The sequence below is a fragment of the Myxocyprinus asiaticus genome, chromosome 47 (genome assembly GCF_019703515.2).
Source record: "Myxocyprinus asiaticus isolate MX2 ecotype Aquarium Trade chromosome 47, UBuf_Myxa_2, whole genome shotgun sequence".
Classification (NCBI taxonomy): Eukaryota; Metazoa; Chordata; class Actinopteri; order Cypriniformes; family Catostomidae; genus Myxocyprinus; species Myxocyprinus asiaticus.
The window spans coordinates 19,633,404-19,657,936 of NC_059390.1; the positions used below are offsets into that span (position 1 = coordinate 19,633,404).

At 40.3% G+C, this 24,533-nt stretch overlaps 1 protein-coding gene across 1 annotated transcript in view; it reads left to right on the forward strand.

The window, feature by feature from the left end:
• Window positions 1-400: 400 nt before the first annotated feature.
• Window positions 401-24,533, forward strand: part of LOC127436782 (neuron navigator 3-like) — a 216,871-nt gene continuing 192,738 nt past the window's right edge. The window contains exon 1 of the mRNA XM_051691156.1: window positions 401-670. Coding sequence (XP_051547116.1) covers window positions 401-670 — 270 coding nt within the window. The remainder of the gene's footprint in view (window positions 671-24,533) is intronic.

Below are 24,533 nucleotides of genomic sequence, written 5' to 3' on the forward strand. Positions count from 1 at the left end.
GAGCAGAGCAGAGAGTAGTGGTTACCTTCCTGCGAAGCTCACGCCCCAAGAGCTGTTTGGTTTTGTAGTGTTGCTCTGTCAGTAAGGCAAGAGGAGGAGTGGAAGTGAGAGAGGAGGAGGGGATAATGTGTAGCGGTGGAGCATTCTCAGTTACAGAGAGCAGCACATGCTGTCGGCAACAAAATGTGCGTGGCCGTGCTCTATCCCGCTAGCAGCGCTCTCTGAGAGAGACGATTCACCCCCTCCCACTTCAGCCCCTGCCAGACATCAAGAGCAGACACAGGGCTCTTGTGTCTCTCTCTCTCTTGTGTGAGAGAGCCACGAGAGACAACTCCTCCACTTTTTTTTTTCCATTTACTCTCCTCCTTATTCGTCTCTAAGTTTTGCACTCTGAGGGACTATGCCGGTGGTTGGTGTTGCGTCGAAACTCCGTCAACCAGCAGTGGGATCCAAACCCATCCACACTGCACTGCCCATTCCCAACCCAGGGAGGAGCAGCATGGCACATGGACTGGCACCTAGGAGCTCAGAGCTCAGGAGCTCGGAGTCTTCAATGCTCTCCTGTCAGCTGTCACTCAAGACGCAGATCCAAGATAGGAGGACGATCCCGACTGCAACTCTGACTTTGGCACGCAGCAACAGAGATGCAGAAGAGAATAAGATCTGCAAGGTCAGTTTTATTGATGATGTGCTACCTGTAAATGCAGTGTTCATCCAAGTGTGTGGTGTTTGGGTCGGTTTGTAGAGCAGGCGCTAATTTGCTCCACAGGTGGCTTTCATGCTGCTCTAAGAGGAAGTTGGATGCTTTTCTTGTTTGTTTGATTTGGGATTATGATTCCTTGCATGTTTTGGATTAGGTTAGATAGATGCCTGGTGTAGGACTGCATAATTATAGCAGGTGCCTCAGTAGAGCTGTCATATTAACTGGGCATTTGTGGTAGTTATCACTTAACTTACGTGTGACATTTTAATGCTTTATGCTGAAAAAAGGATCTGGAATTAATTGTTGGATAGTGTTAAGCGAAGCATTTCGTAATTAGCAAGAACGTCTAGGGATGGTTCACTTAAATTGTTCACTCAATACTTATTTTTGCAACTAAAAAAAAAAAAAAGAGGAAAAATAAAATACATCATCAATCTCTATGCTTTGGTCTCTGGAAAACTCACACTTTGCTAGATTTTGTGTACTATGTGAGAATGACTTGTTTTATCATCAAAAACCATGTCATTCATGCAGCCAGTTTTGCGAGTGAGCTGTTGTAGTAGTTTTGCAGAGGCTATTAAGATCTCTATCTGTGAACTGAAGCAAGTGGGCAGTTTTAGGAGGGGGTGATGGTGCGTTGGAGACTTGGCCACCTGAGAAACCCTTGTGTTTAGTAGAACAGGGCAGTGTACTAACTCCCTATCCCCCACATGTGGTGCTCTGTTACAGATAGATGGCTGGTGTTTTTCCGCTCTGACTGCTCTCCTTCTATTTTCTCAGGATTTCCTATATTATAAATGGACACTCCAAATAACTAGCGAATGACAGACATGTGCAAATCACCCGTAAGCACTTTCCCATGCAAAACAAATCTGTGCCAAGGCTTCTGAAAGCAATTGTCAAACACTTGGCTGGAAACCAGAGCACACACACACACAAGGAGGGTGGGGGCATGTACATGAAGGAAGTTTGAATATTTCAAAAATCCCCGCCAAGCAGATTTATTTGAGGTTGCTTGCAAGTCCCGCCCGTCAATCTGTAAACTGAAGGGAAAAGAAAGACTTCTAGTTAGCTGTCTAGTTAGCTGTTCAAGGCCATTTTCTCATTTGCAGTTGGCCTCAGACAAAGTTTGTGACCTTCATTTTTAGTTTACCTCCTCCCAGATCCTAACAGGCTGGATTTTCTTGTAACCAGAAGGAAGTGCGTGCTAACTTCAAAGCAGGGTCGTGGTTGACTGTGCGGGGATTCTGGAGCGACGGTCATGAGCGTGTTCAGGGTGGCTGCAATGGGGCCGAGAATGAGAGGAAGTGTGTTCTATCATTATCTCAGTGTTTTGTGACCTAAGACACTGTTCACTCAAGTGTCATGCCCTTTAGTGAGGAAAAAAAAGTAACCCAGTCTCTTGTGAAGTCGCAATAATAGCAAAAGATGGCAAAATAGTAAGAAATCGTATGAGTTGGCTTGTACAAAAACTTAGAACTTTTACTCCAATAGAGAAAAATAAACCAACCAACAAATGATGTTTTTAAGTTTTTTCTACGTTTAACCCCTAATCCAAACTTAAACCTAACCATAAAGTCTAACCCCTTACACAATTCTTAACCTAATCATTATTTCAATAGGAAAATCAAGTATACTTTGGGCTTAACCCTAAACCCAAACCCCAAACCTAAATCTAACCAAGATTTGAATAGGAAAGTAAATTTTGTGTGCCATGGAAGAAAGAAAACATAGATTTTGGAATGAGACGATGGAAGAGTATCGCAGGTTATTGACATAAATCAGTCATTTGTATAGCAAAAATAAAAATGGAGTGAGTAAAATAAAATAAAACAACTCTTAAAATAAAGTGTTGATTAGGAGGCTAGCTTGAAGCTCTGCGTTCGAGCCATGCCATACGATACCTTGCAATTTTGCCATCTAGTACAAATTATAGTTGTTATGAGATTATGTTTTCACCAACTTAGTCTTTTCACTTTATTCTTAGGTTAAAAATGCAGCTGGAATATTAACAATGGTAGTAAAACTTTGCTGAGCACTATATTAGAATATTAATAAACAGTGTCATGTTACATAAAGTAGCTGACATCTTAATACTGTTATTGTTTACTTGCCCTATCATGTTGTTCCAAACCTGCATGACTTACTTCTGTGGAACACAAAGGCAATTTTGGGCAGAATGTTATGGACTGATAGAATGAGTCACCATTTACTTTCATTTAATCTCTTTTCCATTCAATGAAAGTGACTGAAACTGAAATTTTGCCAAACACCTTCCTTTGTGTATCACTTGAAGAAAGGAAGTCATACAGCATTGGAACAACGAAAACAGAATTTTCATTTCTGAGTCAACTATCCCTTAAATGTCTTTCTGTCAAGTCATTCCATCTCCAACTTAAGAAGCGTCCCACCTGATGTTGCCTGACTGGTCACCGTTGACCAGTTAGCCCTAATGTGGGCTTGTCCACTCAGGTCTGTTAGTTCGCTTTTAAAAGGTTGAAGTGCCTGAGGCAGTACTTACTTTCTTTGACAGGCTAGTAAAATTGTCAAAGATCATAATGCACTGCCATGACGGGGTAAATTCTGCAGTGGTGGACTTGTTTATGGCCCAAGCTCCAACACAAGCCTGTTTGGACACGTTTGTAGTGCCTCCCACAGAGGGCAGCACATTCACCTTGTTTGGTGTTGATGTAAGTTCTCTGCGGCTACAGTTTGGTTTGAATCGTGCAAGCACATGACAAACTGTGCTTCTGAGGACATCAGTCAGTCGCACAGCTGGCGGTGTTGTGATCCGCTGGTGCTATTTATCAAGTTTCCAAACAAACAAGAGCTCCACAGAGCAAGATTTAAAGTAAACCAGTGGAACAAATTAGCGGCTAATGTGAGGACAGGCAGCAAGTGTGCTGAAGATCTGTAGAAGCTTTTTTTGGATGCCTGTAAGAGCAGTCTTTCAAGGGTGCCTGGATAGTTTAGAAAATACAAGGGCCCGGTCGCATGACAGTGTTGAGACTGTAAAAACGGAGGTCTCTGCCAAGATCATTCCAGCCACTTGTTTCAGCGCAGAGCTCTCGGGGCAGTTTCCCGTGGTAAACGGAGGAAATATGTGGTTGGTCTGGTTGGTGAACTTCATTATGGCTTATGCTGAACACTTTATATACCTGAGAATAAGGGCACTGAGGGTGTGTGTGAGAGAAAGTGTGGCAGTGGAAGGTTTGGTGGGAGAATAAGTGAGAGAAAGGGAAGAAAAGATCAAGTTGGGGTGTTATAATGAACTTTCCTATGTCTCTTGATATTTTAAATGATTCCTAATTTGAACGTACTTTCAAAAACTCTTGCACAACCCAAACACAGTAGATGAAAAGTCAAATCAGTTTTCTCTTTCAGCCTCTATCACCCTGGGTTTGAGTAAACTTAACAACTGATTTAAAATGGAATGACTCCACAGGGTGTTGTTCTATGTTATACAAGCCTAAAATGAGGACATAAAGACTTACAGTTTGAATAATGCTCTTGTTCTGAGAAACCCATTTTAATGTGTTCAGGTCATGAAGTAAAAACAGTTTGTTGCGAAAAAATAGTCCCAAAACGTCTTGTTGAGATAAATCTGTCTGTTATATTGCATTATTCACAATTATAGATTTATTTAATGTTCCGAACCGCCTCCTTTAACTGTTGGATTTTGAATGCAGGTGGGGAAGAGTCTTCTATACTGCATATGGAAACTGAGTTCAACACTCTGAATTGTTTTTCTGGAATCCAGTTCAGAGATATGACAGCAGTATCGCATTCTCATGTGGATATAGGTCTTCCGCCCTTTGCGTATCTTTCGTCCACCTTGCCATCTTTCATATTTCTTAAATGTGATTCCTCATTGTGCTCTATGAAGTGCCTTTGAGTTTAAAGTAATGTGAAATCCCCCTGATGCCCCAAACTATCAAAATGGGATTGTGAACAATAGGAATGTGGCTGCTAAATTTACACCTCTCATTTTTATTGACAGTTTAAAGGTGCACTCAGTAATTTTCTGAAGTATGTCGAAGTGGCTTAGATTGGCTTGCACTGACACAAGGGCGTAGCAGGCACTTGTGAAAAGGTGATTTTTGTCCCCCGCACTTTTCCAAGCTAAACCCATACAAATGGTACATTTGTATACAGTATTCTTTGCGTTGTGTTACTTTGGGCTGATTGAGCGACCATCCAGCCAATCACAAGTGAGTTTCTTGAGCCGAAACAACCCTTACATAACAGGCTGTCAGTCAGACAGTCTAATCAACATGGCTCCATTCATTTCTAAAAAGCTGCTTTCAACAATGCTCATTTATCCATTTTTTTTTTTTTTTATTGGCATTGATGTTGATCTACAGTAAATTAATAATCTAGAGATAAGGAACACACAAACGGTTTCAAAAAGTTATTTATCGGCATATTGTTCTTGATTGGGAGCATTACGTGAAATTTACTGCAGAAAAAAAAAAGGACGATCCTTCTTTTAAGCACACATTGTAAGTGGAGTTTCTATCAGTGCATGAGTCTTCATTAAGTTATGCTTTTTACATTATGTTTGTGAGGTAATAGTTTGATCAGTTCTTTTTTCCAGATTAAGCAGATTACTAGATCAGTGTTAAATATGTAAAGCAATTTTTAATATCATCTCCTGTTTTTAACTACGTTGGTGTGCAGTCATCAATCTGTAGGAAAAAAGATAGATCTGCTGTGTTCTTAGAACACTTATGCATTTTAATGAAGTGAATAGATATGTAGACATGCTTTTTATACATAAAAACATAAAGACGTTATTCAAATGCATTATAATTATTATTATAAGACTATTATTGTTGTCTTTTGATAAAAGTAATGCTCAGCAACTCCCAAACTGTAGGGAAATGATAGATTTGCTTTGTTATTCTAATGCTTAAAACCTTTACTAAAGTCTCTTTGTAGGTCTGTAGACATACAAATTTTAAAGGATTAACATTTTCTTTTGATTGTTGATTCAGTGACTAACTAATTTCACTCAAGGCACTCATTTGTCACCACCTTCTGGCATCACCAGAAATGGTCACTGAATCATTAAATGGATTTGAGCGAATTTTGGTGAACTTAGTCAAAACATTTGAGCCAATAGGGTACATTTAAATCCCACAATGCACAAGCACAAAGTAAAAAAAAAAATATTTGTACACATGCACGATTTACATTATTGTACTTGATTAAATAATTTATTCAGGACCAGCTTGTGTTGTCTTTTATTGTCATGTGAGAAACAGAAGCAAGTGCTCCATATGCCCTTTATTTTTGCAGCAATTATTTTGCAATACTTGAATCTTTAAAATACTACAAATATTATAAGTAAATTATATATATATATATATATATATATATATATATATATATATTAATGTAATACTTTTATACTGAAATATATTAATACTGCACTGACAGCTGTGTCTTCCCCATTTTTAAAATGACGGCTATGTCACTGCACTTACACCTAGTGCCCTGGATGATGCATAATTCAAACACAGTAGTTTCAGTTACCAATACCATTGTAGAAATACAAGAATAATTTAATCCATGAATGAAAGTGTCCAATAACAGGGCAGTTACTGAGATAAAGCGCGTAATATTCAGATGATCATGTGATGCTAACATTTCTGCCCCCATGAGGTGCCCCAGCCCCATGTACAGTAGAATAAAAGAGTTTTTATAAGGTTACTGTTATGACTGAACTCTTAATCTTACATGAGTGGTCATGATTTTATACATATGAATTATGTATTACATATTCAAAATTACTTTTAATTTCTTTAGAAGTAAAACTTTTTAAACTAGGAAAACAAATAGTGAGTGAACCTTTTTACTGTCCAATGAAATGCAGTCTCCTTTAGACTCCCTTATCTTCACTCTCTTTGAGGTTTGCAGTGTACAACAACAAGGTTCTCCTGGGCTCAGTCCTTGGCCCATTCAAGATTTGTCTGTGTGAGATTAAGATAAACAGGCTGCTGGTGTCTCACAGTGTGTTATAGGAGGATGGCAGTGGAAAGTTGAAAGTGAAAGGGGGCAGTGCCAGCGTTTCCCAGCAGCAGAGGTGCTGTTGGTGGTGAAACAGTGGACTTGAGATGGTGCTGGTGGTGTGTGGGGGGTTCTTGTGTCTGCGCACATCCCAGACATGGGTGGTCTGGCGGACTGCACTCCTTATCTGGAAGAATACAGGACACTGAAGACAAGTGATGACACTCCCTCCTAGACAAGCAGAGGTATATACTTTGAGCCTTAGGCATCAGACATATCAGCCTTATCTCACAAGGAAACAAACTACCCAACAGCTCTCATAGGATTAAAAAAACATATAGACTAAATAATTTCAATGTCACTCAGTGTTTTAGGGTTCTTCAGTATGTGTCAACTTAACACAGGGTTGAGTTCATGTTTATTCAGTTAAATTAATCAGATTCACTCACACTGTTTAGTTTACCTCTTGTGCCCTTCCTGCTTCTCACATTTGTTGTACACTTTAATAAAAGACTCCCATGTTAAAGTCAACATAAAATCAAAGCTGACCTTCCTTACCCTTTTAATACACGTTCCTGGATTTATTGTGTACAATTTATCAGTGCTTGTCTTCATTATTTTGCATTTACAGTAAATGTAATAACATAACATAAAAAATAATAATAATAATAAAAAAAACATTTGCACTGTACATAACAGATTTGTATTTACACTGTACATAACAGATTGTATTAGATTTGCACTACCCATGTGTATGTGTGTATGTATGTATGTGTGTGTCTGTACGTATGTGTATAATTAGTTTTATTTTTTATTTTATATTATTATCTATGTCTTGCTGCTGTTTTTGTATTGTTTTTGTATTGTTTTTGTATGGTTGTACACTGGAAGCTCCTGTCACCAAGACAAATTCCTTGTATGTGTAAGCATACTTGGCAATAAAGCTCATTCTGATTCTGATTCTGATCTCTGCCTCTGAAATGAGTTAACTTATCGGCTGACATTACCAATCCCTCGTATTTTTCAGCCCCTCTCATCCAACCACCTGGGATATAACGCTTACTTTTTACAAATTAATCAGTTGATGGAAAAAACATTCAATCCAAAATTGAATATCCTGTTTCTCTTGGAAGTTTGTCAGATTCTGGAAGTAAATTGGTTTGCAAATGTTTTATTTTGAATTGTTTTGAGGTCACGCTATAGAGAAGAGCTTGTTTACTAAACAGCCGTGCAAATTTATATTTAATCTCCCTGGAATCAGTCTTGGTTAAAACAGGAAGAAAAACATAGCGGTGAGAAAAACATCTTGCCAGGCATCCGTTTTTTGTTTTTTTTACGCGGGTGAGCCATTCAGAGACCAGTAATACTCTGGGCACACAGCTCAATCCAAAAGAAGTAAAATGACATCTAACAACATTTAACAACCTGGCAGATGTCATTTTCTTTGCCTCAGTTCAGCTGAGGACTTTGTCACCAGAATCATTATGTAAGCAAGCACTTCCGCCACATCTAAACCTCTAGAGTGGCAAATGTAACATTGCAGAATTTCAGAAGTTTCTCTCTGGTTTGCATGATGCACAAAGTATTACACAACTACCCGCACACACCAGATCTGGATCCACAAACGCAGACCTCCAGATGTTGTGCTAGTTCAGATATGATAGTATGGCCATTAAATGATCAGAGAGAGAGACAGACATACTGTAGCAAACACACACATACACACACACACACACAAAATGGTTCTTGCTTAATAAGAATATATTTACTACCTTTCACCTATTTTTCACAGTTTGGTTTGACAGCTCTCTGTCACTCCCTTTTCTTCATTTACTCTCATCAGCTGCATTTGTCTGGTGTTACATAAACTTTGACAGTCTTCCCACTTCTCTCTCACTTTCTTTCATACACTCACTCATTCTTTTACTTTGAATCTGCCTGTTCACCCTCTTTTACTGGAGCATTTTCACTCCAGACCTCTGCTCTAGTTTACTTATTCTTAAGTTTGCTTTCTACCCCTCTTTCTCCCTCTCACTGAAGTCATGCTGGTGGAGGCATAGAAGCAGTTAACACACCTGGCACTGTCTGTATAACTGGCTCTGATTATGCACCACGAGTTCTGAGCCGCACACAGTGGTCACACACACACACACACACACACACACACACACATACATACACACACACACACACACACACACACACACACACACATACACATACACATACACATACACATAATTTCTCTTGGCTTGACACAAAGGAGGAACATCTGTGAAACCAAAGCATGAGGCTCATTAGCAATCAGCAGGGACCAGGACAGTGTTCCCTAACATGGTTAGTACACACCAGAATAGAATAGAATAGAATAGAATAGAATAGAGGACAGGACAGTGAAAAGGTAAAAGGAAAGGAAAGGGGAAAAAGGAAAGAGAAGGAAAGGAAAAAGAAGTGAAATGTAAAAGGAAAAAAAGAAAATAAAGGAAAGGTAAAAGGGGAAAGAAAAAGGAAAATTTAATAGAAGGAAAGAAAAAAACGGGAAAGAAGGGGGATAAGGAAAGAAAAGGAAAGGAAAAAGAAAGCAGACAGGAAATGAAAGGAAAATAAAGGGAAGAGAAAAGAGGAAATGGAAAGTAAATAATAAAAAAGGAGAGGAGAGGAGAGAGAGAGAGGAGACATAAACAGAAAGGGCACAGGTCAAAATGAGATGTGCATTAGTCAGCTCTTTAGTGAGTAATACTACATAATTACATGATGACCAGCTACAGAATCACAGGATTTCCTACCCTGTGGGTAAAGTCATGGGGTGTTTCGGTAGACTGTTTGTGCATCAGTGTGTGTGTATGTGGTCCTTCTGCCATGTGTGAATATTTAGAGGTTGTTGGAGCATCCTAGGAAACTTTCCCTCGCTACTGTTTAACCCCTTTGCACGTACAATCAAACCTGCATTCATGCCAGGAGAGAGGAACTGAAGCGGTTGTCATAATCAATCAGCTGCTCAAATAGTCTTTTCAACAGTGTTGGGGGTAACTTTATAAAAGTAATGTGCATTACGTAATCAGATTTCTTTTTTCGAGTAACAAGTAAAGTAACACAATATTTGTATTTTTATTTTAGACCATAATGGCGGAGTTACTTGTTAAATAAAGTAATGTGCTGCTTTTGTACACCTCACTGTCCCTGTATTGTGAGAAATCAGGAGTAAAATTGTGCAAACTTTGGGGAGGAGATGTAGTGCATGATTGGCATTGTATTTCTATAGAGTGTGAGACCAGAGACTATTTAGCAGAAAGAGACGAGTCACTTCTATTTAAATGAATGGAAGAAATTGGAATGCCCAACCAAGAAGCTCTAGCAACCAACAGTCAATGAATGTAGAAAGGAAGTCCCACCTTGCAGGTAAAAGAGCCAATCACCTTTTAGATACAGACATCGCCTGTCAATCAACTCGCTAACACACATGCGCATTTCATGTTTTAGCATAATATGAGGTCAACAGCATTCGGTTGAGTGAAACACGATTGATTCATGTGTTATACTCACTGCATTAAAAAAATCATTTAACGTGTGTAACAGTATAAAGGATGGGCAAGGAGGAGTCGGGAACCGGACAAAGCATCAAAGTAATATTTTAATGAAAACTTAAACAAAAAGACACAAAACACAAACACACACACACGGCAGCTGCGTGTCTCTCTCTCCCGAACTGCAGCATGCGGCTGCATTTATTCCTCTCCTCGGCTGATTAGCCCGATTGGGAGCTGGACATGCGTAGTCACAGCCTGGCCCGCCCTCCTCCTCGTCACAACACGTTTAAGCAGAGGGATTATAAGACTAGTCTTCCGCTGGCCACGACATGATACACAGGGTGAAATACTTGCTCAGTTCACTGACTTATGCAGCCAAACTGCTCTGTGTTACAGCTCTAAATTATCTTTGTATCCTGCATCACCAACTTTGCCCTGGCTATCAAGAAGTTAAGTGTTACTCATCATTTAGAGGGTGTTAATAAAATTTGTAAAATGTTTTAACCTTCTCATTAATAGCTGTTTAAAACAGAATTGCTGCCTCCTGGACAACAAAACTGTTCAGGTCAAGACCAGGGTGACCAGACATGACAGTGTCTGGCTTTCAACACATTCTTAGACTATCTCTCACACACACACACACACATACCAAACTAACTCCTCTCTGTTCCTCCTTGATGAAAAGCAGAGCATCCTAATCTCATAATTATGGTGTAATCTTCTTAATAGCATAATGTACCTCAACTTTACTGGGGTAGTGACTATATTCAGAGAAAAGAACTGTTGTCCTACAAAAGGTTCATGCATGGTTCAAGTCAGCCATTAACACAGTGGTTGATGTTTGATGGGGCTTGAAGCTCCAAAAAATTTGCAAACAAATGTTCTTTCATAATTAGCCAGTGAGAAGGGGAGGTCTTGAGTGAACAGTCCATTAATGCAGTTATGACAGAGGCAAAGGGACCCATTGTGTCCAGCACTGAGGGAATGTGATAGAAGACTCAGCGGACTGTAGGTCAAGTTAATCACAGGCATTATGGATATTAGTAGACTTAATTGTTTTGTTTTATTTGTTTGTTTTTCACTCTGTTGCTGTCATCCCTGTATCGATCAGTGTCTCTCTCTCAGCACACACATCAACATGAAGCTGTCTGTTATGGGAGGCACATTGAAAATAGAGACTTGGGAATGGTTTGTTTGCTTTTGTGTGTTCAAATCGTGTGGTTTTCATACAGACATCTCAGATAAGAAGGTACCCCTGCATACTTAAAATGGGACAAAGGCTTGTTAATGTGGTGTTGCCATTTTAGAGTGCAGAATTGCCCCTTGACAAGAAACAAATGTTTTATCTTTGTAGTCTGCAAACTAGGTACAGATTGGTAATATGAAAAGTTATTACATGTACTTTCTATGGTACACCAATGAAAAAAGGACACAATTTTTCTTTGAAGTACAGGATGTGTACCCTCTTGACCCTTTATTTCAGATTTTTGTAAGATGCTCTCTACTGTTGTCTTTTGCAAAAGTGCATGCAGATGTGTTTGCACACATTTTAGTGCAGTGGTGGTAGTTTTAAGTTGAACTGGCACTGGGCACTGAAGTGGGAACAGTGTTTGGCTCACACCCCTGCTTTGCATTTAAAGAAGATGTAAACGATAAAGACTTACTCAATTGGAAGCAGATGCAAGCACCTACTACAGATTTGAAAGCTTTAATCGGCCAACATCTGCCTGCTTCCTCTCTTTCTCATTCATTCTTTATTGAGACTTCATTAAGGAAGACCTGGGAGAGGAGGAGAAGGAGGGAGGAAGCAGGGAAAGGGAGGAGAGGAAATGGAATAAGTATGTTGGCAGATGAAGAGGGATGGTTGCCTTTCATGAATCACAGATCCTCTTATTCTCTGTGCGGCCTAAGTTAATTAATATTGCTGTAATCTGGAGTTAAGATGGTTTAATTAAGATACAGATGTTTAAGGAGTGGCATCAGATCAGAAGCACATTGTCTGGGGTTGGAGTGTGCCATGCTTTCTCTCATTTGATCTGATTCACACACACATATGCCAGACAAATCACATAGTACTGGTACAGGTTCTTGTAGTGGGCTGTTCCACTGGTGTGTATAGGGGCCAGGCGTGCTCTAATATTTATTTTTCCCAGGTTGACATAAGCTATTAGTCATGCAAAGGATGGCTTACATTGCTACAGGCTAAAGATCACTGCATTGAGATCACCCAGCCCCTGCTGTGCTATCCAGTGCACAAAAAAGCACTGTCTGTATGTGTGTGTGCTGATCAGCTTTGAAACCACAACAGTCTTGGAACTACTTGCCAACAGTTTTTGCTTTTCTGTTAAATTGTTCATAGGTGTGGCAGCTTGTACCAACTCTTATATCCTGAGCAAAAGCAAGGAAGATCCTTGCACTGGGTTTCTGCCTCAGGGGCCAAAGCCTGTTTTGCTGAGATTTTCACGAAAAGAGGATGCTGTAGTGCTGTGCTACAGATGTGCAGAAAAAAAGAGAGTGAGAAAGGGAGATGAAGGGAGATATTTTGCCTCATCTAAGACAGAAAGGTCTATTACTCCCAGTATTGAGTAACATTGCTCAGTCACTTTGTGTCACTTTATTCTGTTCAAGGTCTTCTTCTCGCCCTCTATATGACATTTTTGTGCATTAGTTTTATACAAAAGTAAGAGCCACACAATAACCAACATAAGGGTAAGTAAATGAGGACAAAATTTACATTTTTGGGTTAATGAGCCTTTTACAAAATTAACATGTAAAGGGCCAAGGATATGCAGAACTTGGTTCAAATTCGTTGAAATTCTGTGGGCACAGATTCCATGCAGGCCTAGTGATTAGTCAACCAGCTGGTTGTGTATCCGGGTGGTCCAATCAAATTGCTCCCATGTAAATTGGAAAATTGTATCATGGAAATAATTAAAACTTTGACCTGCAGAGCACATCGTTTTTACACAACATTTTAATATGGGCACAAATGGCAAAAAAAAAATTCTTTTTGCCATTTTGCCCGACAGATAGAGGAACTACGAGCATGCCAGCGGAATATGATTTGCCCTCATTGTTTATGTGCTCTATGCTTTGCAAGTGTGTTTGTGGGACGGAGCTTGTTTTTTTCAGGTTTGTACTCTGAAGTAGCACTTAGCTGCAGGCTGGAAGCAGTTATGTTTTAATAGGCCAGTTGTTTACTCTTTTCTGCACACCCACTCTGGATGCACTCTAGGTTGGATCCCGCCTCTTTGCTGGCAGGTATGCTTTAAGCTGTATATTTTACGTCATACCGTGCCCACTGTTGACTTTCTAACTCATTTTACAATACGTACAGAATCTGACTCTCTTTTATGATAGCTGTAGGTACCGCAAGCAAGCTTGGGAAATAGACACTCCTCAGATCTAAGCTTGCTCTGGTTGGACAAACTCAACACCAATGACTCTGAACTCACTGACTCAAAGAGAAGACACTGCATTCAGCTGTCTTGCATGAATAGATCTTGGGCTCATAAGCTTTCCGTTGCACCCTGAAAGGAACGGATTAAAAAGAGACGGGGGTCCGGTAGTAGAATTGGGGTTGGAGCGTAGGAGGTGGGAGAAGGGATGAAAGAAAAGGTGTGCTTGCCAAAAGCTGGACTTTAATGCCACATGCACCTGATCTTTCATCTCCTCTTGCTTGTAGGAAATGGAGAGCAGATTGGGCTATGTTTTGCGTCGTTTTCTTAATTGAGGACAAAAAAGTACAGAATGTTATTGTGGTTAGCCATTGCGTGATCTACAATAAAGGGATCTGGCTTTGAGTGGGTCTCACTGGTACACTGTAACAGAGAGCAACAGTTGGGTTCTGGAAGTAAAAATCTCATTCATTTTCTCCATAGATTAACTGATTTAAAACAATAACTTATTAACCTTTAGAGAAAAACCTCCCATGATGTGAGAGGTTGGTAATCGAAGGTATATACATTTATTGAAGCTGCATTATTTCAACTTTATTTTTTTTAAAGTGCGTTTGATAGTGGAATTCCTGGTAAAGAATTACACTACCCATGATCCTGAAGAGAAAATATCCACCAATCAGAGAACTGCGTCAAACGAGCTTTGCAATGACCACCATCTTTCATGATGCACTTTGAATGACGAAATCAAATCCCTACATCATTCGCATTGCTTCATGATATTGTAGTTCATGCATAATAATTTGTCATAGGGTAAGTACACAGTCTTGTACCTTTGTCTTTTTGTCTGATTTGAAAAAAAACTTTTTGCAATGTTTGGATTCACATCAGAGCTGGTTGGTTTGGTTCACAGCTTCAAACGATTTCATGAAAGATTTTAAGAAGCCTGTATGTAAAAAATGAAAGGGAAAAATACTTCCGGAATCAACATAACTGACTAAGTGGGTGGGCATTGATGCACTCTGTAGTGTTTTGATCTGAGAACCCATTGAACCCCAGATGCAGATAACCCTCCAGCAATAAATAAGCCTCTCATGCCATCTCCAAACTTGCAAGAAAACCAAACATCTTCTTAACCCTGAGCGTCTGCCAGACAGCTCCCTAAGGAATGTTTGCATTGGAACACATTTGCACCAAGGGGTACACCGCTTATACTATGTGTTATGGAGACTTGCACTGGCTGGTGAAGTTATCTGGGTTTTTTAGACCAGGATTACAGTTGTGGTCTCTCCAACACGATCCCCTGCTCATAGCTCCAACAGGACTTCCATTCCCACTACTGCAAAGACTGTTATTAAGGAAATTTGTTCAACTATTCAAGTGCATATTTGTTGATGGTCAGTGACATGAAGAAATATGACTCCCTCTGGCACACAGCTGGCATCTGTTTCATAAGGTTCTTTCTCTCTGAAGGAAGAGTTTGGCCATGACTCTATTTGTCGTTACTGAAAGTAGCATGAGTACTCTCCCAGAGGTGGCTAGTAATTGATGAGTACATATGTTTCTGGGTTTTACTTTTTAGACTCAATGTCTCTCTCTCTCTCTCTCTCTCTCTCTCTCTCTCTCTCTCTCTCTCTCTCTCTCTCTCTCTCTCTCTCTCTCTCTCTCTCTCTCTCTCTGCACTGCCCTCTCACTTACTGAAGAGATGGGCTGTGGAGGCTGTTTTTTTTCACAGCTTTTTAGCTTAAAATGTAAACCACTACATATAGATTATAAGGCATGACCATTTAAGGTCCATTCCTAAGTTGTCCAGTTAAGCCCCTTCTTTTTAAAGGTCACCTGCTGATTGACTTTAGTTTATTTATGACTAAAAGCGGGTCTCTGAAGTCTGTTGCTCCACAATGGTCCAAAATAAATCATTATAAAGCAGTGTTGGTTTTCCACAGAAACAATAACACAATTTTTGTCTGATGTTTTCGATTTGATCTCTCACACAGTCTAGCCCAGCCTTAATGTGTGAATTTTCTAAGCGCTTGGCAAAGTAAAACTCAGGGGTGGTCTGCTTCACTCAGAAAGGGCTTTAAATGTTCAAATCTAGCCAAGCCTGATTGTACACAAAAGGTGAAATGCTGGAGGAAGCCCTGCATATGTCCTACATTTGATAACCTCAAAATATAGATGTCTAACACCGGGTTCACACATCCTCCGTGAGCGTGACATGAGCGTGGCTCGAGTGGCGCATGGGTGGGGCGGTCACGTTGGAAGTTCACATTGGCCGCGTCTCTTCTGCGAGAAACAGCAGCACCTCTGCACAGAAAATAAAGTTATCTATGGGGTCCTACGCCAATTTTTTTCTTTAATAAGATCATAATAATCGGAGGTTATTGCTGCTTCAAGGACAACAGCGGGCACTTAATCTTTATCAGCACACTTGATTGTGATTGGTTAATGTTGTGTCTATACTGAACAACTATATACACATAATGACAAAAGGTCCATCAGTTTATTAATTATTTCCTTTATTAAGTTATTTCATTGAGTTTACTTGTACGCAGACATATAAATTGTAGTGTACTATAAGTTCGGTTTGAATAATTTTGATTTGTTTTTGTTACTTTTCTATAATCTCCTGATTATTTCAGTGATGTACTGCACCCAGAGCCACTGAGCTCAGCATGAGCCGCATGGCAAAAATAGTCTTAATGCTGAAACTATACGCTCACTGCCGCATCTGGGACGCGTCACGTCGCAACTCACGCTTGCAGTGGGAACGGTGTTTCTGTCTGTCTATCTGCCTGTCTCTCTGTCTGTCTATCTATATCCATCCATGCATCCATCCATCCATCCATCCATCCATCCATATGTACTTTTATTAACAAGGTTTGGGAGGAGCAAGTTCATTTAATCCGACCAGTCACACAGCCAGAGTAAGAGTATATAAACAGCTGCTTACCTCTATGTAGCATTGAGAGTTTCCGGCATTTGGCCCCGCCCATTGCCCATGAGCAGACCCATGCAAGTGACTCGGATCATCAGTTGCAACTTCGCTGCAAAGGATTCGCCTTCGTCTTTTCTGTCTAAATCATCCCGTTTTTCAACAGAAGCTGCCTCATTTGTTTTACAGCACTGACGGCTATCACTTTAAGTGTTATTTTTACTCTGTCTTTCTTCCTAATCTCTATTCGCCGAAGCAGATTATTGCGTTAAGATGCTTCCGCAAACTGGCTGCTTCGGTGCTGCATACATGTGAAACAGCTCCATATGCTCATATGTTCTTTAATCTAAACTTTCCTCCCGGAGGGGTCCATCGCGTGAGCTGCTTCAGCGAACGGGCGCCATTCCAGCTTCATGCCATTTGAGTTCCATTACAGCTTTATTTGAAAGCGAGAGAAACAAAGATGAACTATTTAATCCAACAACCATTTCAAACCCCTCAGTGTTTTAATCTGGTTCTTCCACACAGTTGATTCCAGTCAGCCTCATTACCTCACCACGCAGCTCATTTAGGGCATGCTCTATTCAGCGATCTATTCAGCGATTTAATTTCTTCTAACATGACTATCACGATTGTTTCTCCTTCCAAAATGCCCTTCGGAATGCGATTTAATGGCGCCCATATAGTATTTTTAAATCCAACTCCCAGGCACAAACTCCAAATGATTTCATACGTCCTTGTCAAACGAGATGATTCACCCCGTGCCAATAATACAGAGTTATGAAATTACTCGCCTCACATTGGAAAATAATCTGCAAAGCACCAAACCATACGCTTAAGTTAAATAAACATCAGACTAAGGTATCTATCTGGATAAGTTGTTTCAGGTGCCTTCTAATTTCACAATAAACCTACCTTAAATGACGTTATATGTACGCACACGCAAGCATGTTTCCTGACATTGCTTCACATATGTTTCTGACATTTAAACTAGCAACCATTTATGTCCAGGTGTCCGCAGACGGTACGTTTACCATGTTACCATGTTTACCATTGGCTCAATACATCCCTAAGCAGCACAAACATGCCATCCAGGTGCCGCAACTGCGGCGTCTTTCGGGCCGTGTGACTAAACCTCCCACTACATTTTAAACAGCGAAAAACATGCCATCCAAGTGCCACAACTGTGGCATCTTTTGGGCCATGAGACAAACTCCCACTACACTGCAAACAGTGCAATGAGCCATTCACGGGCCACAACCACGGCACATCTTTCAAGCCATGTGTCTAAGCATACATGGCTCCTCTGCCTCCTTCTTTTCCTCTCCAAGCTACCACAACAAATTTCCACTCATAACAGATCTCTCAACAATCCCATCTCCCTACATGCAGCAAGCCCACCATACATCCTCTGAAATTTCCAGCGTTCACACGGGCCGTTTCCTTCATTCTCCACTGACAACCATTCCAAATGCCTCTGTTTCTCCAACACAATCCATTCCTCATGCTAACATCCTTCTTCTAACTTCTTCCTATCCATGGGCCACTGGAGCGGATTATCGCGTGAGCCTGCCTCCGCCTGCGAACTCCACCCCAGACTCATTCCCCTGCTCACTTTACCCCCCTCCTTCCTACCATCCTATTCTCCCCTACCTTGGAATCGTTCCTTGTGTGAGCCTGCCTCAGCAAGCAAATCCATCCAGAATCCTTTTTCGGCCAGCCCAGAATTTCCATCAAACCTACAACCTGTCATTTCCCAATTTTTCTCTCTTCTCCATATCCTCCTTCACCTCACATCTCAAACAATCCAAAAACGTCAATCAAGGAATCATTAAGGGGTACCTAAGCAGCATCCATTTCTTCTATAAACTAATTTTCGGCAGAAAACTCCTCCTCAATAAACCATCCCCAGATCTCACTTCTCGTCAAGGGTATCCATAAATCCCAACCCACCAGAACTGACACGGGAGAGGCCCCCATGATAGGGCATTGCAGATCCCTCCAACACAATCTAATCTAGGGCTCTCCTGTTCTATCAGCAGAGGGATCTCCCGCCCGAATGCAGTGTGAGCTTTTCACGTTTATTTGAATCGTGGCGCTCCTGTTCGCGGCCGGGTTGACTCCCCCATCAAATGCTGTGAGTGCCCTTCCTGTTCGAACACTGGTTGGGCTTGCTTGATCAGCGGCCACCAAGTCTCCCACGGGGCTCACACCATTCGCCGCATGAGCTCATCTGTCAAACCAAGCCAGGAGAGACACTTAAGTTTGGCCTGGGCGGTCAGGATTCACACCTCCGTCCAGGGTGACCCTGCCCTTTTACGGGGGTGCCCCCCACGTTAGGGCATAATGATCCCTCCTCTGCACAACAGCTCTCCGCAAGCTCATTTCTCTGCTGCCGATACTGCCATTGTCCCTTCAGTGTTTCAAATTGCATGCCCTTCCAAGCTCTCTCTATCCTACAACTCCCAGTTTCCTATCCCCCGACACGGACCCTAGCACGAGGCTGATAAATGAATAGACCTGCTACTGTCTAGAGTGTCATTATAATAATCAAACAACCATAACAAGAAAATGAGAAAACACTCACTGCTTTTGACTGGGTATGTTTAGTAGCTTTAAAATGTATTAACATATTTTATTCATACAGTGAAGACCAGTACTAGTTTTATGTTGCATTTCATTCTGAATGTTTACTTGAATACTTGATAGCCTACTGCTTTTCTTAATTTGTATTTTTTGTTCTATTATTTTTTTTATCTATTTCTATTCATTGCTGTTTTTTATTGATATTTTATTACTGACTGTTTACTAGTCTTGAAAAATTACTTAATAACTCGAAACCATTCTTCCATAATTAGCATATTAGTTAGTGATATTATTTGTTGTAGTTTTGAAGCTTGTATTGAAATTGTCAAATTTCACTACCGACTACTGAAATTTTGGTATTGTGATAATGTATAGCCTTTATTGTACATGGTAGATCTTGCTACAGTAACATGATGAAATAGTAGATCTCATTCCATAGAAATGTGAGCACCCCAGCCGTAAATGATGACAATGGAGGCTTTCCTTTATTTGACTACCATACGTAATATAAACTGATTATCATATGACAATAGCCCCCTCCCCTACCCACTACAGTTTACATTTCAAGTTCAAGGAAATCCACTGTTAAAAAGTTTTTTCTTTTTTTCTTCTTTAAAGTTCAATAAATGAATGATGTTTCCAAAGTCAATGAGTAATAGTTTTAAATTATCTTGATCTCAATACTGACAATATTGACAAATCGTGATTATGATTTTTGCTATAATCGAGCAGCCCTAACATCCATCCATCCATCCATACTTACATACTGTACATACATACCTAATACATTAGCTAAACCCTTTGCATGCAGCCATTCTTATAAATTCCACCTGCCTTTTTTGAGGTGGAATTCCAGCAGAGCAGTGCTCGGTACCATGTGCTTTTGAGGGAGTGTGTCATGCTCTGTATTTACACAGCTGCAAAAGGACAGGAGCACATCAGGTGAAGGCCTTGGCCCAATGCTGGCCCAGAGGGATTCTTTGTTAGTGAACGTTGACGACTCAGGCCATGATTCAGAGACACTGTCTGCCTCTGCGATCGCTGATTTAATTCAAAACATCATCCTTCATGTCTGTAGAAGAGCGACAGACACAGGCTTACAAACAATTTACACACACATCCATTCCCATTACTTCTTTAATACATCCAGAGACACAATCATACACACTTCTTCAGGGAGGGAACATTTTTAAAGTGACCTAATGAGAGGTGTTGGTTTAACGGTAAAGTGGGGTCACGCAGATTTGCTGCCTGTTGTGGTTCAAGACTTTGGGCAAGGCTTCTCAGAGTTGACTGCAGAAACTTTATACTGTTGTGGTTGGCTGATGTTCCTTGCATTCACCGATACATGTCTGTCCTATTTGGACAGTCTAGAAAGCTGAGGGATCCCTCAGGTTGGAACTCTGCGAAACGAGAGAAAGACAGACAAATAAGAAATGCAAAGTAAGACAGCAACATTTCCGACTCTGTTTCCTGTTCTCTAGAAAAAATTTCATTCCAAATATTCACAAATTTATTTTGTCCCTAAGAGCTCTCCAGGAGTTTGGGTGTGGGTCAGTACAATGTCATGACCTAAGCCTGGTTATTCACTTTTTCAGTGTGATAACAGACCAGGCACAGTCTCTACTCCCTCCTGTTCTTCCTCAGAGAGCTATTTTTGCCCCTTGAATATGTAATTAAATCTCTAGAAATGGTACAGTGAACAACACTGTGTATGGAGGCCTGGCCAAGACCATGATTGATGAAGTTTTTACCTGTAATTTCAGCCATCAGCTCCCTGTTGAACTTATCCTGAACTTAAAAGTGTCTGTCCTGACACTGAAAACCACTCTGCTGGTTCAAAGGGGTAATAGGTTTTTGTGCAAGCAACAGCATTCTGGTTTTCCACTGGATTCTTGGAATTTGAGTATAGAAAGTAGTTTCCTAGAGGAATTCTACACAAAATACTGACACTTTGGCCTGAGTGGATATTTGCTAAGTTCAATTTGTTTAGACTACGAATATGCATTAAGCTTCACATTTGAGCATTTTAATTAGGGAGGTGAAAGAGGGAGAGTGCGATAATGATGTAAACTCTGCCTGTTCTCCCTCCAAGGTCAAGATGCAAATGCCAGATCTGCTTGTTTAAGACCAGTACCCCCGCCATACTGTCTGTAGAAGTAAAAAATGTTCCTCCTTGTGTTAGAATATGCAAAAGCAAAATGTAATCCGTAGTCAAGAAACAACTCGCTCTGCGTGTGTGCATGTTTTTGTGAGCTTGTTTCTTAGCATCGTACAGCTTATTAGAGCTACTGAAATGAATGCTGTTGTATTTATTATTAGTTGTTGGTATCATTCTTAATAACTCTGCCTAGATTTTTCTGCCTCTTCTGCCTCAACGATTTATTTTCTGACATTTCTTTCAAATTCCAGCTGTTGGCCTCTTTGCAGGTGTGGAATTTGAAACCCATGGGCTGAATTGTAAAAGATGATCTGTCATTTTAGACAATATTTTGAAAGTAACTAAGGAGACTTTCAGGCCGAAAGAGTTTTTGCGCTAAAAAAGCTAGACACAGTACAAATAATATAACAGAAAGCAGGTGTATCCAGACACATTTTTTAAAGTGTAGGTGCTTTTAGCTTGACACAACGTCTAAAAAAACTCGCCACCTATGTTCGAGATGTGTACGTGTGTATGAGATGTGTACGTGTGTATGAGATGTGTACGTAAGTGTACGAGACACTTACAAAAATTTTGTGCAAGGGTCAAAAACGTCAGTCTAGCACATGGTTACATAAAAAAAAAACAATTCAGATGGATGCAAAAAATAAATTTTTGGTGTGAAGGACGTCTTACAGTGTAAAAATGGTCTGAAGAGGGTTATGAACATTGTAGTGCTGAAGATAGGGTACGTCCGTTTATGTTGCTGAATTCACAATGATGGTAATATAACAGACTTTGATGTTATTTCTCAAGTCCAGAACAAATATACACACACTCCTACATGCACAATCACAGACAAGTGTAAGTTTGTGCAGATGCACAGCTGGCCTGACCCAAGCACTTCCTTCATACGTTCTTAACATTCCCACGTCGAAAGCCAGTTTGACGATTGTTATGCAATATCATCTGGCAGTGAGATTGTGAGAGTGAACAGGGGGATTTTTTATCAAATTTTCTTTCAAACTGTTGTGATTGCATCCATGCATTTTCTGTCCTCATTCCCACAACACACTGTCTCACAGGAAACCATGAATCTCTATAAATTTTAAGAGGAAACAGGAGATCTAAATGTGAGAAAGGTTTGTTTTCTTGAATTAGCGCTGCAGAAAAGTGTTTAGTATCATGTTCTGCCGTTAAACTCCTAAGATGTTCCTTCTGTTGCTAATAGCTGAACTTGACTGGCCTGTACAACTTGTTAACCCCCCCCAAATGTTTTTTCCCAGAGATCAGGTCACTCATAAACTGCACTGTATGTGTTATGCTTTATACAATTTTAGTTCAGAGACTCTGTGTCAGCTTTGATGAAGCACAAACTGCTGTTACAGTCAAACGTCAGGGTGATCTTCTCTCTGTCAGTGGTATCTGGTGGTGTACACTTACAAACAGATGGCAGGGTCATTTGAAGCTATGTGTGATCTGACACTGTGGTAGACACTTTGATGCCAACTTCAGCTTCCCACAACACTATCTTGTCTTCTTAAAAGAGCATAGTATATCGCCTGAAAGATAAAACAGATCAGTTCAAACAACGTTAGTGTCACCAGACCTGCATATGTGTGTGGTTGCAAGTATTTGTATGTGGGTGCCCCTAGCAAAACCTTTGTTGCTCATTTTATCTTCGTGTCAGCCAACATATGTTTGTGTATATTGCATATGTTTCTTTGTTGGCATGTGCTTGTGTTTCCACTTTCCCTTGCTAAAAAAAACAAAAAACAGGTCATAACAGTTAAAGGGGTCATTCAGACCAAATAATTGTTTTGCACTAAAACAACCTAGATGCAATGCAAAGAACAGGACAGAACGCAGGTGTCTCGAGACCATTTTTTAAAAGTTATTTTTAATTTCACATGCCATCTAAAAAATGTGGTGCCCCTGCACGAGATGCTGAAAAGCGGTGAGATGCAGCGCAATGGTCAAAATGTCAATTTTGAACATGATTACATATGAAAACTAATTGAAAAACTGTGCAGATAGACCCAAATACATGTTCGGTGTGAACGGCCCCTAAGGTGGTTTTTGGAATATGGTAACTAGTTTGTTGCTAGACCAAGATGGTTTACAAGGTTGAAATCAAGTCCACTCACTAGTATACAGCTGATCAACCATGCAGCTTTGACCATTTTGAACCAACTAATGTCCAATTTACATAAGAAACTATGTAAACCAATTACCACTTTAAGCTTAAAGAGACAGTTCACCCAAAAGTGAAAATTCTGTCATCATTTACTCACCCTTATATTGTTTCAAACCTGTTTTAGTTTCTTTGTTCCGTGGAACACAAAATTAATAATAGTCATCATGTTATTGTAAATCTGCTTTCATTTTATTTGCATTTTTTTACTCTTTCTGACTAAAGAGTAAGTGTATACATAGTCCTCCCTCTCAAGATGTCTTCCAGAGAAGCCACCTTCACTCTCTTAAGACACTTCAAAAAAGGCCATCCATACCTGTCAACCTCTGTCAGGAAACCCATGTGTAATGTCTGTGTGTTTGAAGTCTTATTCTTCACCTCAGCTGGAACTTATACAGAAGCACATCTCAATTTATCTCCATCACTTCAGATAGGCCGTGGTAAGCTGGAAGCTGATTAAAAAGACATAATAAATTATATATTAAGACATAATAAAACTATAACCATACAGCCATAAAAGTGTTTTTCTTCAGATAAGCCTCTGCTGATGGAAAAGAAACAATCAGCACCTGTTTGGCACAGCTCCAGATTATTGTTTTCCCTGAGCTGTTGTTTATGATGGGGGCGGCATTGACTCCCGGTGACCGCTGATGTTCCCACTTTCATGTTTCTCGTGTTGTGTAACAAGTGTACAACATACTTGCTGGAAATCAGCCAGAAACATGAAAAGCGAGAGTGTGATGAAAACTTTGAAATTCAATTGTTTGGTATTGCTAATTTCTCCTCTGATCTACCACCTGTTTTCTCAAAGCTTGTGGTTTGACTTGTCAGAATTGTGTGAAAATGTTCTTGGGTTTGGAGGGAAGAATGTCTGTACCAGAGTGCACAGGAGACCTGGATTTCTCTTTATCACTATCCTCTAAGTTTCCCAGCACTGTTGTGCTCCTGAGAGGCAGAGGAGGAGGAGGAAGGGTAGTTAGTCTGGGGTCAGTTGAGGGAGCTGGCCGAGGTCATGTGAAAGGCTGAGAAATGTGAAAA